The sequence below is a fragment of the Artemia sp. Qi Xiang Cuo genome, chromosome 7, assembly GCF_049724085.1.
Source record: "Artemia sp. Qi Xiang Cuo chromosome 7, ASM4972408v1, whole genome shotgun sequence".
In the NCBI taxonomy this organism is placed as follows: domain Eukaryota; kingdom Metazoa; phylum Arthropoda; class Branchiopoda; order Anostraca; family Artemiidae; genus Artemia; species Artemia sp. Qi Xiang Cuo.
Window position 1 is genome coordinate 54,388,448 of NC_142800.1, and position 18,314 is coordinate 54,406,761.

At 37.2% G+C, this 18,314-nt stretch overlaps 2 protein-coding genes and 1 pseudogene across 2 annotated transcripts in view; 1 reads left to right on the forward strand and 2 right to left on the reverse strand.

The window, feature by feature from the left end:
* Positions 1-9,655: 9,655 nt before the first annotated feature.
* LOC148950434 (uncharacterized) lies at positions 9,656-10,153 on the reverse strand. Its single transcript, XM_089091868.1, has one exon. It carries the CDS (start codon positions 10,151-10,153, stop codon positions 9,656-9,658), a length of 498 nt encoding a protein of 165 aa, XP_088947994.1.
* Positions 10,154-10,916: 763 nt separating this feature from the next.
* On the reverse strand, positions 10,917-11,354 carry LOC148950435 (tumor susceptibility gene 101 protein pseudogene; annotated as a pseudogene).
* A 6,502-nt stretch (positions 11,355-17,856) lies between these two features.
* The window catches only part of LOC148950436 (heterogeneous nuclear ribonucleoprotein L-like), a 107,949-nt gene continuing 107,491 nt past the window's right edge, over positions 17,857-18,314 (forward strand). The window contains exon 1 of the mRNA XM_089092401.1: positions 17,857-18,071. Within this exon, the coding sequence (XP_088948527.1) occupies positions 17,980-18,071 (92 nt within the window). The 5' untranslated portion in view covers positions 17,857-17,979. The remainder of the gene's footprint in view (positions 18,072-18,314) is intronic.

Genomic DNA, 18,314 nt, shown 5'->3' on the forward strand with positions numbered 1-18,314 from the left:
TGAGAGAGGGGTTAGTTGCCCTCAATTCGCTTTCGAGACTATTAAAAACGGCACTAGCCCTTTGAATTTCCAATCGAATGAGCCCTAATTCAAATTTCTACGACAAAGATTTCAATAAAACTTATAAGCCCCCAGGGCATACTTATAACCCTTGCCGTGAAGACTCTGGGAGGAGTGTTCTAATCAAAGGTTAGTTTCCTGAGCTTTAAACTGTGTGGAAAAAAGGCTATCTCAAAATTTTGATTGGATGTTTTGGGGGAATGGTGGGCGTGGAAGGGGTGTTAGTTGCCTTCCAATCACTTTCGACTAGACTATTAAAAAGGGCAATAGCCATTTCAATTTCCAATCGAATGAGCCCTTTTTGAAGTTTCGAAGACAACGTGTTCTATAGAAACCTTATATACCCCAAGGGCATAACTTACAACCCTTGCTTTGAGGGTTGTGGAAGGATTGTCATCCTCAAAGATCGACTTACCAGAACTTTCCACTACGTTGAACAAAATGGCTATCTTAAAAATTTGATTGGACGTGTTTGGGGAAAAGGTGGGCATAAGAGGGGGGTTAGTTGCCCTCCAATCACTTTCGACTATCAAAAAGGGCACTAGCCCTTTGAATTTCCAGTCAAATGAGCCTTTTCTGAAGTTTTTACGACAACGCTGTTTATAAGAACCTTATATGCCCCAGGGTATAACTTACAACCCTTGCCCTGAGGGCTGTTGGGGAGTGTTCACCACAAAAACATAATTGCTATCTGGAAATCAACGACGCTGAACAAAATGGATATATAGAAATTTCGATAGGATGTGTTTGGGGAAAAGGTGGGCGTGAGAAGGGGGTTAGTTGCCCTCAAATCACTTTCGACAATTAAAAAGAGCACTAGACCTTTGAATTTGCAATCGAATGAGCCCTTTTTCAAGTTTCTAGGACAAAGATTTCAATAAAACTTATATGCTCCCAGGGCATAACTTACAACCCTTGCCCTGAAGACTTCGGGGGAAACTGTGTGGAACAAGAAGGCTACCTCAAAATTTTGATTGGATAAGTTTGGGAAAATGGTGGGCGAGGCAGGGGTTTTAGTTCCCTTCCGATCACTTTCGAATATTTAAAAGGGCACTAGCCATTTCAATTTCAAATTGAATGAGCCATTTTTGAAGTTTTTACAACGATGTTTTCTATAAAAACCATATAAGCACCCAGAGCATAACTTACAACCCTTGCCCTGAGGGTTGTGGGGGGTTGTCATCTTCAAAGACCTAACTTCGGGAACTTTCAACTGCGCTGAACAAAATGGCTATCTTATAATTTTGATTGGATGTGTTTGGGCAAAAGGTGGGCGTGAGAGGGGGATTAGTTGCCCTCCAATCACTTTCGACTATTAAAAAGGGCACTAACCCTTTGAATTTCCAATCGAATGAGCCTTTTTTGAAGTTTCTACAACAACGCCTTCTATAAAAACCTTATATGCCCCCAGGGCATAACTTAAAACCCTTGCCTTGAGGGCTGTGGGAGAGAGTCCATTCCAAAAACATAATTTTTATCTGGAAATCAACTACGCTGAACAAAATGGCTATCTCAAAATTTTGATTGGATGTGTTTCGGGAAATGGTGGGCGTGGAAGGGGTTATAGTTGCCTTCCAATCGCGTTCGACTATAAAAAAGGGCACAAGCCACTCCGATTTCCAAATGAACGAGCCCTTTTCGAAGTTTCTACGACAGCTTCTTCGATACGAATTGCCCTGGTCTAAAGGAAAAAATAATAAATAATACATTGTGCCAACATTGTTCTTATATGCCCCCCCAGGGCATAACTTAAAATCCTTGCCCTGAGAATCGTGGGGGAGTGACCTCCTCAAATTTTTTTTATCTGGAAATCAACTACGCTGAACAAAATGGCTATCTCAAAATTTTGATTGGATGTGTTTCGAGAAATGGTGGGCCTGGAAAGGGTGTTAGTTGCCTCCCAATCACTTTAGACTATTAAAAAGGGCACAATCCACTCCAATTTCCAATTGAATTTCCATTTACAATCGAATGAGCCCTTTTTGAAGTTTCTACGACAATTTCTTCGACACGATGTGCCCTGGTCTAAAGAAAAAAAACATATTGTGCCAACATCGTTCTTATATACCCCCAGGACATAACTTAAAACCCTTGCTCTGAGGTTGTAGGAGAGTTACCTCCTCAAAAACGTATTTTCTATCTGGAAATCAACTACGCTAAACAAACTGGCTATCTCAAAATTTTGATTGGATGTTTTTGAGGGAATGATGGGTGAGGGGGGGAGGGGCTAGTTGTCCTCCAATCACTTTCGACTATTAAAAATGGCACTAGCCACTCCAATTTCCAATCGAATGAGCCCTTTTCGAAGTTTCTACGATAACTCCTTCGATACGAAGTGCCCTGGCCTAAGACCAAGAAAAAAAAATTGATAATACATTGTGCCAACATCGTTCTTTACTTAGGCAGCACTACTGTGCTGCCTATCCCTGGGCCACCAGGGCCCAGGGATAGGTGTTGTAAGTTATACTCTAGGGATATATATGGTTCTTATAGAAGGGATACTCGAATAAACTTCAGAGAAGGCTCATTTGATTGAAAATAGAAAGTTCTAGTTCACTTTTAAAGAGTCAAAAGAGACCGAAGCTTAATCTAGTCCCCCCACGCCCTTTTTCCCCAAACCTATCCCATAAAAATTTTGAGATAATAATTTTGATAAAAAATAGTTCAGATAATAAAACTCCGAGGTTGACACAAACCCATTTTTCACTTTGATATTGTTACTTCGACATCAGTTTTGATGCTTTGATAAATATCGTATTATTTTTTAAAGTTCTATTTTTAAGAAAGGAATTCTTAAAAACTTAAAATTTTCTGCAGTCAAAAACGAATAAAAATTAATTAAAAAAAAAATTCCTAAGAAAAAGTTTTTCAAAGAAATGTAGAGTCCACTTGAAACTTAAGGTTCATTTTAAGCTTAAGCTCAGCAGATACAAATACCTTTTAAAATTAAAACTCAAAACGACCAAAAATTACTATTGAACAATAAATGAAACCCAAAACGAACAGAAATTAAATAAGCAATCATAGCAAAAACATACAACAAGTAATAATATAAATGAATAAATAGATAAAGCGAGTAACGCTTAGATTGAATATGAATATCAAGCTTAGAATGAAAAAAATTCTTCCTATTGAAGTATAAATGAAACTTAAAACGAATAGAAATTAGATAAACAATCGGTTCTCTCCCTAATAGTTTTACTCCTGACTGTCTTGGATTATGTAATAAGCTCCTGAAGACCATTTCTCCTTTTGTTTACGAGCCCATCAAGCATATTACCAACCTATTTTAATCCACGGAGTTTTCCCTGATTTACTAAAGTCAGCCATTGTTATTCCAGTTCTTAAAAAGGGCGATCCAACTGAGATAGGTAATTATCGTCCAATCTCAATTCGTCCTGTTATATCCAAAGTGCTCGAGAGAATCATCTTCAGACGTCTGTCTCCCTTTCTGTTTGACAGTCAGCACTCCGTATCCTTGATTTCCCCTCACCAATATAGCTTTAGGCCAAAATTCTCAACTTTTCATGCTCAAATTGACGCCACACAGTTCATACACTCACAAGTCAACCTTAAAAAAACTGTATAGGGCTTATTTTTGGATTTTTCTAAGGCCTTTGACATGGTCGATCATAGTATTTTAATAAGTAAATTAAATAGTTATGGTATTCGTGGTGTTCCCCTCTCTTGGTTTGATTCTTATCTATCTGGAAAGGCACAGAGTGTGAGCCTGGGTGGAGTATACTCTCAGCCCTTACCTGTTCTGAGGGGTGTCCCTCAAGGCTCTGTTCTAGGCCCTATTTTATTTCTCCTATATATCAATGATCTTGTTATAGACCTGGGCCCTTCAGTGTATCCTGTATTATTTGCTGATGACAGCAACTTCTTCATCACTGGCACCAATCTACCATTGGCAATAACGTCTGCCCAAGTCCTTCTGAACAGAGTCCAGGCGTGGTGCCTTGCGAATAACAGGACCATTAATAGCAAAAAAAGTCAAATAGTATTATTCAGAACCCCGTACAACAAAGACGTTATTCAACCTGCTCTTGGTCTCAGGTACTCATCCGACATCCTCCCACAAGTGGGGGTTGCCAAGTTTCTTGATGTATTTATTGACTCATGCTTGACATTCTCTAATCATATTTCGTACATCACAGCAATAATTTTATGACAAGTAGCTATGATTAACCGTGTGAATTATTTTCTTCCTCCTGACATCCTAGTTACCCTCTATTATTCCTTTATTTTTCCTTACCTTTCTTATTGCGGATCTGTTTGGGGAAATACAAAACGGTATCTGTTTTGGGGAAATACAAAATACTAAAAAACTCAAATTTGCCCAAAACCGTGCCATTAAAGCAGTTTTTCGCCTTCCCCGTCTATATCCAACTCGTGATTTGTATTCAGATTTTGGAATAGCTCCACTTGATCAAATCATACAAAAACTAAACTTATCGCTTGCTTACTCTGCTTTCCACAATAATCTTCCACCTCAACTACTAACCTATTATAATATGAATAATTCGGAAGCCCACTGTCTTCGTTCATCCAATAGAGCCTTTAAAATTCCTAAATGCGTTTCAAGTGCTGCCGAGCAATCTCCCATTTACAAATCTATTATTCAATGGAACAAAATTCCCGCCAGTGTTGAACTAGCCACAAGTTTTTGCAAGTTGTAAAAAAATGTAACAAATCTTGATATTATAATTTAATTTTTCTATTTTTAACAAATTTGCTCTAATTACCAATGTTTTATTCTTCTATTATTTTTTTTTCTCAGTGTTACTTTAATTTTCTTTTTTCTTTTTTTGGTCCTTAACAAGTTATCTTCTAGGATCTTTATTGTTATTGGTGTTTGTGTTATGTTTTTATTCAAATAAAATTGAATTGAATTGCATCAATGCAAGCAAACATACAATAGATATTAATGTAAATAAATTAATAAATCTTAAAACGAGTAAAACTTAAATTGAATACTCAAATCAAGCTTGAAAGGAACAAAAACCACCACAAACAAGAGTTTGGGTATTACCTCCTTCTCTCACTGTAAAAGTCTAAAACCTACTGCGTCATTGGCGCTTTACTGAAAACTATATGCGTCTTGAACAGTCTTGTAAAATGTAAACAACATCAAATTGAATATTTGAAAAAACAAAAGAGAGATGGGCCGAACATTTTGAGAACTTGCTTAACCAAGATAGAGTTGCAGGAAAAAATATAGAGGAAAATGAAAAAGTTTGTGATACCTTGGATGTGAAGGAAGATTGGTTTTGTGATGGGGAATTAGTAACAGTACTAACAGGATTAAAAAGTAATAAGGCTCCAGGTGCTGATAGGGTGGTAAATGAGTTTCTTAAATATGGTGGCTCTGAGGTTAGAAACAAGTCATTGAAGATTATGAATATGATTTTTGAAAAAGGGGAAGTACCTAACGATTTTAGGAAAACCTTAATTAAGTCACTTTATAAGAAAGGTGATAAAATTGAGTGTGGTAATTATCGAGGCATTAGTCTGGTCTATTTAGGTAGTAAATTACTTAGTAATATGATACTTTTTAGACTGATAGATGCTGTTGACAAAGTTTTAAGAGAAGAACAGTGCGGTTTTAGAAACGGTAGAGAATGAGTCGACCAAATTTTCACTCTTATGCTAATAATTGAGAAGTGTCTGAGTTTTCAAACACCTTTGGTCCTCAGTTTTATAGATGAGGAGCAAGCGTTCGATTCTGTTGATAGAAAGAGCTTTAGTAAAGGTTTTATCCTTGTATGGTATACCAGACAAATACATTAAAGTGATTAGTGCTATATACGAGAATAATACTGCTGCGGTTAAGGTAGGAAATGAAGTTAGCAGCTGGTTTTGTATTACATCAGGATTTTAGCACGGGTGTGCTCTATCCCCCATAGTATGGATCATTTTGATGGACTTAGTCTTCAAGAGCACAGGAAAGGCAATGGAAGACCATAGAATCAAATGGGAAGGAAAAAGTGTCCTTGACGTAAATTGTACTAATGATTTAAGCATCCTAGATGAAAGTGTGAGCAAAATGAATGAGGTTTTAGAGGTTTTGCGAGTTCAGGGTGCTAGAATTGGTTTGAAACTTAGGTCAATATATACCAAATCATATTATTGAGTTTCAAATAAAGTGAATACAACATTCGATGCCTTTTTTTATGCTGATTACGAATATAATAAGCATTTCTATCGGAAATGAATTTCAGCCCCCCCCCCCCGATATAGGCTTTACCTAACCTAACCTAACCCAACAACCAAACCAAACCCGGAATTGGCATATATAGGGGGGGCTGAAATTCATTTCCGATAGAAATGCTTATTATATTCGTAATCAGCATAAAAAAAGGCATCAAATGGTGTATTCACTTTAGTCCTAACTCAATAATATGATTTGGTATATATTGACCGAAAATTAATGTTAGGAAGACTAAGTCACTAAGGCTAGGAATAAGTGAAGATGAAAAGATGACGTTGGGTAATGAAAAGAATGATCAGGTGGGCAGCTTCACTTACCTTGGTAGTATTATTAGTAGAGATGGTGGGAGCAGTGAAGATGTTAAAAGTAGAATAGCCAAGGCTCAGGGTTTTTTTTTCACAGTTAAAAAAAGTTTGGAAGAATAGGAATATAACTCTGCAAACCAACATTAGAATATTAGAAGCTACAGTGATTACAGTGGTCAAATATGGCTCTGAAGCATGGGCTCTCCGAAAAGCGGAAGAAAATTTGCTAGATGTTTTTCAGAAAAAATGCTTAAGGATTGTTCTGGGTACCCGGCTGACTGACCGTATTTCAAACAATAGGCTATACGAAAAATGTGGTTCAATACCACTCTCTAGGGCTATAATGAAAGAAAGGTTGAGGTGGTTAGGAAAAAATTGTGCGGATGAAGGATGACATATTGCCAAAGATTGTTCTTTTTGGCCAACCATCTAGGGCTAAACGAAAAGCAGGTCGTCCCCGTCTGGGGTGGGAGGACGTCATAAAGAAAGATTTAAAGGAAATGGGAACTTCGTGGGCGGGTGTAAAAAGGGAGGCTTTAAATAGATTGGGGTGGAGGAGGAGCGTGCGTAGCTGTGTTGGATTCAGGTGGCTTGGTGCTGCGGTGAGTTGTTAGTAGTAGTAGCAGTAGTTGCCCCCTCCTCAAAACCTCGCTCTTTACGCTAAATGTTTTTAGGACTTTTAAAAAAACCTTTTATTGTTCTAATTAAACGGCGCTTGTGTTTCATGACTCGTTCTTAAGGAGCTGGGACAAAATTAAAGCTTTAACATCAAGAGAGAGTTGTTCAGGAGGGGGTAACCCCCTTCATGTGCGCTATAATTTCTGTCCGTTTTAAGTTTTAATGTTGCTTCTTCATTTTGAGTCGAAAAAATTTGTTTTTTATATATTTAATTTTTGAATTTTTTTTAATAATGACAGAAAATCTAGAGGCGCCTACACAGAAAATCCCCTCCCCACTTTCCACTAGACAATATCAACTAGACAATTCAACCCCAGTAAAATATCCACTAGACAATTCAACCTCAGTAAAAATTTACCACAGACAATTATCCTTAACATCTCCTCGCGTAAAATTGAGACGGGAAAGAGAAAGCAAGACACATAAGAAAATTTTTTTCACAGGAATTATGGCAAATTCCACAACTGTAAAATTTCTCCTAAAAATTTCACCCCCTTGGAAACTTCCCTCCCCATGGAAAATTCCCCCGTAAAAAACAGCAGAAATCCCCCCCCCCCGAAAATGTAAGCATACTTCCCAACAACAAATACTGTGGGTATACAATGGGGAATTTTTATAACTTAAGGACCTTTCCCCTTGGACTGGAGGGGGGGTCATGGTATGTCCAAAGGCATAGTTATTTGGCCTTTCAACTATGACGAAAAAATGTCTATATCAAGATTTGGATCGGATGATTTTGGGGGAAAAGGGGTGGAGAGGGGGCCCCCCTACGGAACTAAAATAAAAAAAAACTCAAATAAAATTCTCAAATTTGGAAAGCCTTAATTTTCCTCGGGGGGGGGGGGGTATTTTCGCGCGGGGAGGGGGGTATTTTCCACCAAATTCAACCTGTCCAAAAATCCTTATCTCCAAGCTTCCTTTTGATGGTTTGCAAGTAAAAATGGAAGAATTTATATTTTACCGTGTCGGGTTGTCATGGGTTTTGTTTTTGCTTAGTTTTAGTCTTATTACTTTTGCAGAACCACAGTGGCAATCATACCAAATTATGACACATAAATTATTGGTATATATATGATTTCAGTAAAGATCTTTTGTCGCTTTTCAGGTAACAAAAAAAAATTCACTACACTACAGCAAAGTACGGATTTCTGTCATTTTATGTGTAGCTGTAATGGCATTAAGGGGCTTGGTGCTGGGGTAAGTTGTTATTAGTAGCAGTAGTAATAATATGTAGCCCTAACATAAAGACAAAATTTCAGCAATTTTGTTGGTTTCAAGTATTTTGTGACTTTTTTCAGTAATAGCTGGCACATAACAGTGGCGTCGTTTGGGGGGGGGGCACTTGTCCGTCCAATAATTTAGAAAAAACAATAATTTATTAAGTAGCTTTAAAACTGCTGCTCGTTTTAAGTGTAAAAATTTGCCCTTTACTTTGAGCCGATAATTATTTTAATTAATCAACTCTCTGAAAGCTTTTCTGAAAAATATCTTTCAGACAACAACGTTGGATGTCTCACTGAATTTTTATTCTATTTTTGCTTACAGCATCTTTCAGACACGCCCTAAAACTTTGTTATTCAAAATTATTTGAAAGAGGAGTAGATGTCCCTTTCTACATAGAAGAGGGAAAGATCATTCGAATTCTTCAGTTATTCTGGTTATATTTTTAGGCATGATTTTGATTTCAATAGGGTCTAACCTGATCAGTCAGGGAAAAGTTTTTAAGCTATAATAATTTATTGAATCTATTAACTGATTAATCTAACAGAAGTATATTTTATGATCAAAGTAATAATCAATAATTGAAATCAATCAATTAATTAGGGACAAATAATTAAAGACAACGTTTTGAATGGCTCTGATGCAAAAAAGGGATAACTATTTTTCTCCATCCCGAAAATGATGATGGAAGGTTTTAGATTTTTTTTTGTCAGCAATAGTGAATGAATGAATGAATGGTTTTTATTTCCCATCATAAATAACACAAGGCTACACAACGGAGTATTGAAAAAAAAGAAAAAAAAAGAGAAAAAGAAAACGCAATAAGAGAAACAACAAGACTTCAATAACAATCTATATACAGCATACTAAACTCGTATTCAAACTAGCATACGATAGCTTGGTATATATCATGATCAGGATTGAGCGAACACCAAAATCGGATGATTCGCTCAGTAGCTACAGTAGTTGGGTCCACAACGCTTTAATTTTTCAAAACTCTTGAGTTTCTCTCCCACGGCGGAACACTTAAAAGATACTTTGCATACTTATAGTAAACCCGACGGACTGTGTGCTTATCTGTTTCGGTGAAAAGAGACCAAACCGGCGAGAGTGACAGAATATGCGGGATAACGAACACGGATTAGAGCCTTCCGAGTATACGGCGGTCATACATACGTTAGCAGGGTAGAAGTAGTCCGTATGCTTTGCGTGCCTTTTCTGAAAAATACTCAACCAGTGCTTCACGAGTAGACCGCAGATCTGAAGCGATCGGCAGTCCAAGGTAAGTGAGAGATGGCTTTGAGCTCATCACAGTATCGCCTAGGAGCACGCTAATCGGGCTCGAATCTTTCGCGTTGCGACGAAAAACAACTACTTCACTTTTGGCAGCATTAAAAGCTAGCCCAATCTTAGCATATTCATCACTCAATATATTGTAATTATCCTCAACGCTTGAAACAGACCTACTTACGTTAAGTATATCATCAGCGTAATTGATGATCGACACGTCTATACCTAGATATATGCAGCACGTTTCGGCAGATTCTTGTGGGACGATAATACTGTTGTTGTATAGAGGAGGGGAAGTAATGGAGCCTTGGCGGTTACCTTTACGGACAGGTATAACTACGGTGGATACCGCCATATCGCGATGAGTGGGGACTTCAAGCTTCATCTCAGTCTCCTATACATGCTCCTCCATACAACGACAACCGAACAGTTAACTCCGCGTTTACAAGCAGAACTAAGTATATGTGCGTGGATACCGGAGTCGAATGCTCTACGCACATCGTGGCTTGCTAGAACAAGTGTATCATTATTATCGTGAGCACTGAGCAAAAGATTAGCTATCAACGAATGAACATGCTCGCGACTAGTACCACTCTTAAACCCGAATTGCGAATCGGGAGTATAACAAGCTTCACTTAGGTCACCAAAACCAGCATTTCCATGAGTTTGAAAAATATTAACACAAAAGTTATTGGGCGGTATGAAGAACAGTCCTTGGGATCAGTCCCTCTTTTAGAAATACGTGTAACAATGTCAATACACAAATCATCTGGAGTAAGGTTACAGTTAAAGATTAACTATTACATCAGAGCAAGGTAATTTAACACCCTACCATCCCCAATAGCCAGTTGCATTCCACAAATATTATCATCACCTCGAGAATACTTCTTTTTCAGTTTAGATAGCATATGACGGATACTAGAGACAGTAACAACGAACCCGACATTTCGTTCATTTGACGCTAGGAGGGAGTCGAGCTCTTTTTCGAACTTTTTCTCGAGAGCCTTGTTTGGTGGTGAGAATTCGGCGGTGAAATATTTATTCCAATCACTTTCACTTGGCAAAATCTCTTCTTTGCGAGATTTCGGACTCTTTTTCTTTTTAATATACTTCCAGGCTGCATTTGGGGCACTTTTTTTTTCCAAATAAATGGCTTATTGGCAAACGCAAACGAGAGGAGCTATAAAACGAGGCATTTCTTTAAACCCTTATACAAATCAGAATACAAAAAAGAAACTATTACAGAAAGGGCACTAGACCGCTAGTCCGGCTTTTTGTCGACATTTCTCCATTAAGGCTCTTAAGAGGAATTGTTTCCTAGAAAGAGAGCGAACATGTTTCAAAAATACTTCAATATCAATAACGTCTCTTCTCAAGGCTTCACCAAGATAATAAATGGCATCTTCTGTCGCCGAATCTTCTGCGCAAGCATTTAATAGCTGTTGATAAAGAGGAGCAGTAGTGACAACGGCGTTGTCCACATCAATGCATCCTCCATCATGACCATGGCTGGAAACCAGCTTTTCAAGCTCCGATTCTTTCTCTGTCAATAATCCAATATTTATATTTATATCTGCCTGTTCCATTTCATAGTGGTAATGTAGCAGTGAATGGGGTAGAAGTTATTGTTCTAAAATTAGTATTTTTGGTAGTAACCATGTTTAGAGTATTGGTAGTAGAACTAGTCATAGTAGTGGTACGAATACTCACAATAAGGAATCAGAAATCGGAATATCAGGAAAGGTCAATTTTGACTCCTTAACGCAGCAAGAGAATTTTTGAATTCTAATCCAGCAAAAAAAAATAACCTAACCATTAAAATGGAGAACGAAAAATTTAAATTTTACTCTGAAAGAAGTTTCTCCTCTATTTAATATGGTCGGTTTTTTGTAAACACTCTTCTTCTTCTCTCTTCTATTTAACAGCAGGCGGGCTTTTCAGTAATGCTACTTAGCCCTTTTCCTCTTGATTCACTTTGTGGGCTACAGAGCTACTGGCTTGATTACCTCATATTTATTAGATATTTTCAGATATCTTTCAGTAGATCTTTCGACTCTAGGAGTTCAAATATAAGATGATAGATTTTGATTTCTATGCTCTGTGTGCAGGTATAGTTGGCTAGGCTCTTGACTGATAGTGAGATTTTGTGGTGTTTGAAGCAATTTAGCAGTTTACAAAGCAAGGTCTGTTGTGCAGACGTCAGCATATTACATTCAAATAGGCAGTGGTCAATTGTTTCATTATTCATATTACAATGCCTGCAAAGAGGGGACAGGGGAATTGAACTACTTGAATTAGAAAACTTATACGATAATGCAAGAAAATTTAGTCCATTTGTTCCAGAACGAATTCTATGATAAATTTTAGAAAAATACTTATTGGGAAAGGGGGAAAGGATAGGATTAATCTTATCAAAATTAATATCTGATAGTCTCCATCGATAAATATCTCTAATCGGGATTGGTCTCCCACTTGGCTGGTCAATACCTATAGTATATTTTGGTATTTCATCAACCTGACGATTAGCAATTATACCAGAGTTGCTAGGAATATACGGAAAATAAGTTCTTATGCCACTTGAAGCAAGATTATCTGTAATACTAATACAATCATGAGTGTCAATGTCCAACTTATACTGAGGAGCTGAGGCCAGCAACTCAAGGCTTGATATAGAGTCGGAATATACTATAATATTATTTGAATTTGCAATAAAAGGTTGGTTTTCCTTAAGGTGTTCTAATACCCTGATTATGGCATTTAACTCAGCAGACATTATAGATAAATTATTATATAATCTCTCGTCCATTGCAATTTTCAGGTGAGGAAGGATAGCACCACTTGCTACCTTCTCATTCATTTTTGACCCATCGACAAATATTTGCAAGTGGTTTTTATAGGTAATTGTATTAAATTCAGCAAATTTTTTCTGGACAAAAGCAATGGGGGTTAAATCTTTATTCCACTTTGAGAAATCAGTATTTATTATGGGAATTGACCAGTTCCATGGAGGGTAGTGGGGAAAAATACGTGCACTTGACTTTGCCGATACGGGGAATATTTTCTGAATATTGGCATACTCATCTGCAATGCCTCTATACATGGCTGGATTTCTTAACCAATTATGTAGAGTGTGTGAGCTATTTGATTCAATTTTTGTAAGATGTTTTATCAAGAGAAAGCTACGTCTCTCCCTTGTTGTTGTTAATCCACTCTCCATAAGCAGCAATTTGGTGCTTGTGGGTTTCCTAAAACCAAATATGAGACGCATAATATCATTTTGTGTTGTTTCAATTTTTTACATCTGGGTCTTTGGACATGCACCATAGACGGTGAGCCCATAGTCAATATGGGGTCTTATATGTGATTTATAAAACTGGAGTAAGGTATTCTCCTTACAGCCCCAGGGTGTGGAAAGAAGTCTTTTTAGTATATTTGTTTTTCTATAGCATTTTTTTTATTGTGTTTGAAATGTGGAGGTGGAAATTAAGTTTTTGGTCGAGCATGAGACCTAGGTAATTAATATGATTATCTTCTGGAATAGTTGTTCCATTTAGAGTTAGTTTTGCATTAACATGGTTTCACTTTCGGTGAAATTGGATTATTTTTGACTTGGTAGGTGCAATGGGTAAATCTGAATGTTGAGAGAATTTTTCAAATTGGAAAAGTGACTTTTGCAGATTTGACTGTGCTATCTAAAAGGTGTTGCCAGATGACCATAGCACCAGATCGTTAGCATATTGTAGATTCGCGTGGGGGAGGTTCATGTCCCAGAGATATAGGGCAAAGAGGAGGCAACTGAGGACTGCTCCCTGAGGTGGGCCTTCGGTTATTGTCTTTTGGGGTGAAGAGGCTGAACCAACACAAACAATAAAACTTCGCACTTCTATGAAGGATTTTATAAAAGATACTAACTTGGGAGTTAGTCCAAGGTTTGCAAGTTTGTTTAAAAGAATTTGGTGGTTCACATTGTCATATGCCCCTTCAAAATCTAGGAAAGCTGCAACTAGGACATTATTATTTGAGAATGATTCACTTATTGCATTTGTTAGCAAAATTAAAGCATCCGCTGAGAAGTGGTGTTTTCTGAATCCAATTTGTGCGTGATGAATCATATTATTTTTTTCAACAAACCAGAAGAGTCGGTATTAGATCATTTTCTCCATTATTTTCCCCATTACTAAAGTAATCATTATGGGCGTATAGGACTCAGGGTTATCTTTGGGTTTAATTTTCTTTAGGTTTGGTAGGAGGGACGAACATTTCCATACATCGGGGAACATAGAAGATGCCCAAGCGTGATTATAACAATTGAGCAGTTTCTGTTTGTATGAAGGGGTGAGATTCTTTATCCATGTTCGTTGTACATTGTCATAGCTGCCGCTAGTTTTGGTCCTAAAATGATGTATTGCATTATTCATTTCCTGGATTGAAAATGGACTAGTTATATACTCGGATCCTGGCCGTGGTTGGTAACTTGGGTTCATAGGAATTGGGAAATTTTGCTTCGATTATTTGATGTTAGCTTATTAACAAAAAGGGTTGCAAATAGCTTAGCTTTTTCCTTATCATTGTCATAATGGGTATTATTATGTATAAGCTCATACAGGAGTGGGTTGGGGGAAGTCTTTTTCCCACAGATGTGGCTTATGACTTTATGTATAATTGGCTCATGTGTTTCTCTGGAGAGACTATCTGCAAAATTATTCCAGTAGTTATATTTAGCATCTATTATCATGGGCGCCCATATGGGGGGGCAGGGGGGGGCTCTTGTCCCCCCCTGGCTCAATGATGCTGCCTTATTTTTATATTTTTGTTCTGAGATTTCTATTATATAGCATTAAAAGTAGCAATTAGACGAAGTTTGCCCCCCCTGGAATTCAGCTTATGGGCGCCCATGTCTATTATAGTTCTTTTTAGATTAGTTTCTGCTTGTAATTTTTTAAAATATGCAGTAGGTGATGGCTTTTTATGAATGCTCTCCTAACTGCCTATTTTGTTCTTCATTTATTTTGGCACTCATTTGTCCACCATGCTTTGGGAATGTGTTTAGGGAAAGTTTTCTTGGGTGTTGTCCTGGGGATAGCTTGATTAACTGTATTCATTAATAAAGATGCCAAGACTTCAGCATGTGTGTCAACTGTTATGTTTGAAATGCATGAATTTTGGGTGAAACTTGTAATTTCATCATTTAGCTTATTTTGGAACATAGACCAGTTTGCTTTAGTGTTGATATATTTGGAGGTACGTGATAGAGTTTCAGCAGGTTCATTTAGGGAGCAAACTATAGCAAAGTGGTCAGTACATAGACTATTAATTTTATTTATATAAATTTTATTCAAAATGTTTAATGACACAATTTGTACGTCAATTGTAGAGAATCTGCCACTTTTGGGGTTGAAATATATATTCAGGTTGGGTAGCAACAGCTAATTCAATACTATTTGAAGTCATATGCTCAATAAATTTACCAGCTTTATTTGCTGGTTTATTCCCTCACAAAAGGCTGTGGGCATTGAAATCTCCACAAATAATGATATTTTTTAACATATTAGAATTATTTATATATTTAAAGAAATCCATCGCATCTGTAGTTTGGCCATTAGAGTTATAAAAGCTTATTATCTAGGTTTTTGTATGATTCAGCCAAACACTGATACCAATTGCATCAACATCATTTACAAAATCTGGAAAGTTGATGCCACAGAATTTTATATTATTTTTAACTATTAAAGCTACTCCACCTCCTTTTCTCTCTGATGATCTATCCTTTCTTAGGATAGTATATCCAAGAGACTTAACTTGTTGATTTTGGGTTAAATGAGTTTCCTGGAGGCAAGCAATATTAATGGCATTATTATTCATAAAAGATATTAGTTCATTTAGCTTATTTTCTGTGAGTGATCTTACGTTCCACTGGAGTATTGATATGTGTTGTGTTGTTGATTTATTTTTATATGACTGTGTATCAACGTTCAGCTTTGTTAATAGTAAAGCAAGATCCTTTTTTGCTTGAATGAGCATATCATCAGGTATGTAGATTTTTGCCAATTCTGCAATGATTTTTGTTTTCTTTAGTTGATGTATGTTCATGACCTGAACTGTATTACAGTTTAGAATGAATAAGCATATATTTGGGAATTGCATGTTTGGTTGTGCATCCTGTTTGTCAGTTAAGGGATTAATTCCTGGTAGTGTTTCTAGTTTGTTTCTTTTTGGAAGGGGGGGGGGCCAAGCTGACCTCATCTCACCAGACGAGGAGGCTCGTTGACTTGGTGATTCCTTCTGATAGGGATGTGAGCTAGGGGGCTTAGAGGATGGTGTTTTATACAGGGTACTTGATGCATTGGGGGCGTTTGACGTGGGGGTTTTGGTTGGTTTCATTATGGGCTTTTTTTTGATTTGCTGGAAAGACTATTATTCCATAGCAGCACATGGGTATAAGACGACCTTCTCTGTTTTTTCTTGGAGCGTTAGTGGTATTTTCTTGTATGTGGGGCATTGGGAGATACTTTTTGATTTATGGGGCCTCTACACCTGTTGTTTGTAGGCTAAGTGTTATTGCACGTTGTCAGCTCTTTGGGATGGAATGCTTTACAATTACTACACTCTAGGAGAATTTCATTGCATTTGTTTGTTGTGTGTCCCAGTTTGAGACACTTCTGACACTGGATAGGCTTTGGTTTGTATTCCTTGTGCGGTTTGATTTGCCCAAATAGGAATAACTTTTCTGGGAAATTAATTTTTTCCTTCAGTGTAAATAGGAAGGATCTACTTGTTTTTAGGCCATTAGAGTTAGGTTTACCAAGTTGGGTAACATCTTCAACTGAGATTGTGTTGCCAGCCCTATCTGAGAGCCCTTCTTTTAACTCCTGAATGGGTATTTCTAGGGGAACATGATAAACTACTATTTTTGTTGGAGATCATTTTGGGTTCCATTTAGATGCATTAATTGGGATATTCAGAAGGGATTATAGGTTGATTATTGTGTCTACTAATTTCTAATCTTGGACAGCTATTAGCAGAGATCCATCACGGTGAATTTTAAGAGAGAACATTGATTTTAGAAATTTGAAAGTTGCAACTATTCTTGTAGAAATCTTTTTTATTTCAAAGGGGGTAATAGGAGAAATTTTAAGGTAAATTCCTAAGTTTTGGGAGGGCAGATCTTGGGCGGGGAGAGGGGAAATGCTTTTGATTGGGGAGATTTTTTTCCTTTTCTTAGAGCTTCTAGAAAGGACCTCTTTAAACCCATTATCATCATTTATAGTGACATTAGCCCCTACACTGATCATTGTCCTATCCTAAGAATTGGAGCTATCATGTGAACTTTGTGATAGTGAGCTTGACCAGCCAAGATGGGTATCAATTTCAGTGGTATTTGGGGGATCTGGGGGGACATTTTTTTTGGAGGACTTCTAATCATTGTCTATTGGAATAAGCTTTAAACTAAAACAAGGAAGGATATTACAATTATAAAAGACCGCCTGCACTCTACTATGGGAAAATTTACACCCTCCACGAAAGAAACACCACAGTATGGCCCTGAGGAGGATTTGAGCACGATGGTTCGGTACAACAACTTGCAGCCCCCCCTATATATGCCAATTCAGGGTATATATTTCTACATTAGGGGGGGGGGGCAAATTTTGTTTCTGAAATACTTCTTCTATTTAACAGCAGGGCTTTTCAGTAATACTATTTAGCCCTTTTCCTTTTGCTTCACTCTGTGGGCTACAGAGCTACTGGCTTGATTGCCTAATATTTATTAGATATTTTCAGATATCTTTCAGTAGATCTTTCGGCTCTAGGATTCAATTATGAGATGATAGATGTCGATTTCTATGCTGTGTGTGCAGGTATAGTTGGCTAGGCTCTTGGCTGATAGTGAGATTTTGTGGTGTTTGAAGCATTTTAACAGTTTACAAAGCAAGGTATGTTGTGCAGACGTCAGAATATTACATACAAATTCCAGAAATACAAATTCCAGTTCTAGCGTTTAAATATGCTTCTTTTTAAAATGTTAAAGGCGATTCTTATTTTATTTGTCTTGCTTCATCGTAAATTTGGAAACACTGCAATGAAAATCTCACCAACAGCAGTGACTTACTCCATTCCAGTTTCAATTTTGAGAACCAAATTCATTGACTTGAACAACAGTTGTTACCCAGTTTTACCCACCAGAAGAAGACTGAAATTTCCCCAAAATATATAATGGCTGATAGATATAGAGACCAAAGGAGCTTCAGGGATACATACAGGGAAGACTCTATTCTAGCCCCTAGAAGAAGATTTGACCCAAAAACGTAAGTTGATTTTGAATTTCTTGATGTAGACATGTAGATAAATATTTAGTGGCTGGCCATTTTGATAGAAAGTAGGCTATAGTTTTGGGTAGATTTACAGTTGGCTACTTCATTCAGTATATTTCTACCAAATCATGTTATTGACTTAGGCCCTATGCATAAAGTTAATATAGCCTAGCCTACCACTCACTGCCTTTTTTTTATGTTGATTACAAATATAATAATCATTTCTATCGGAAATGA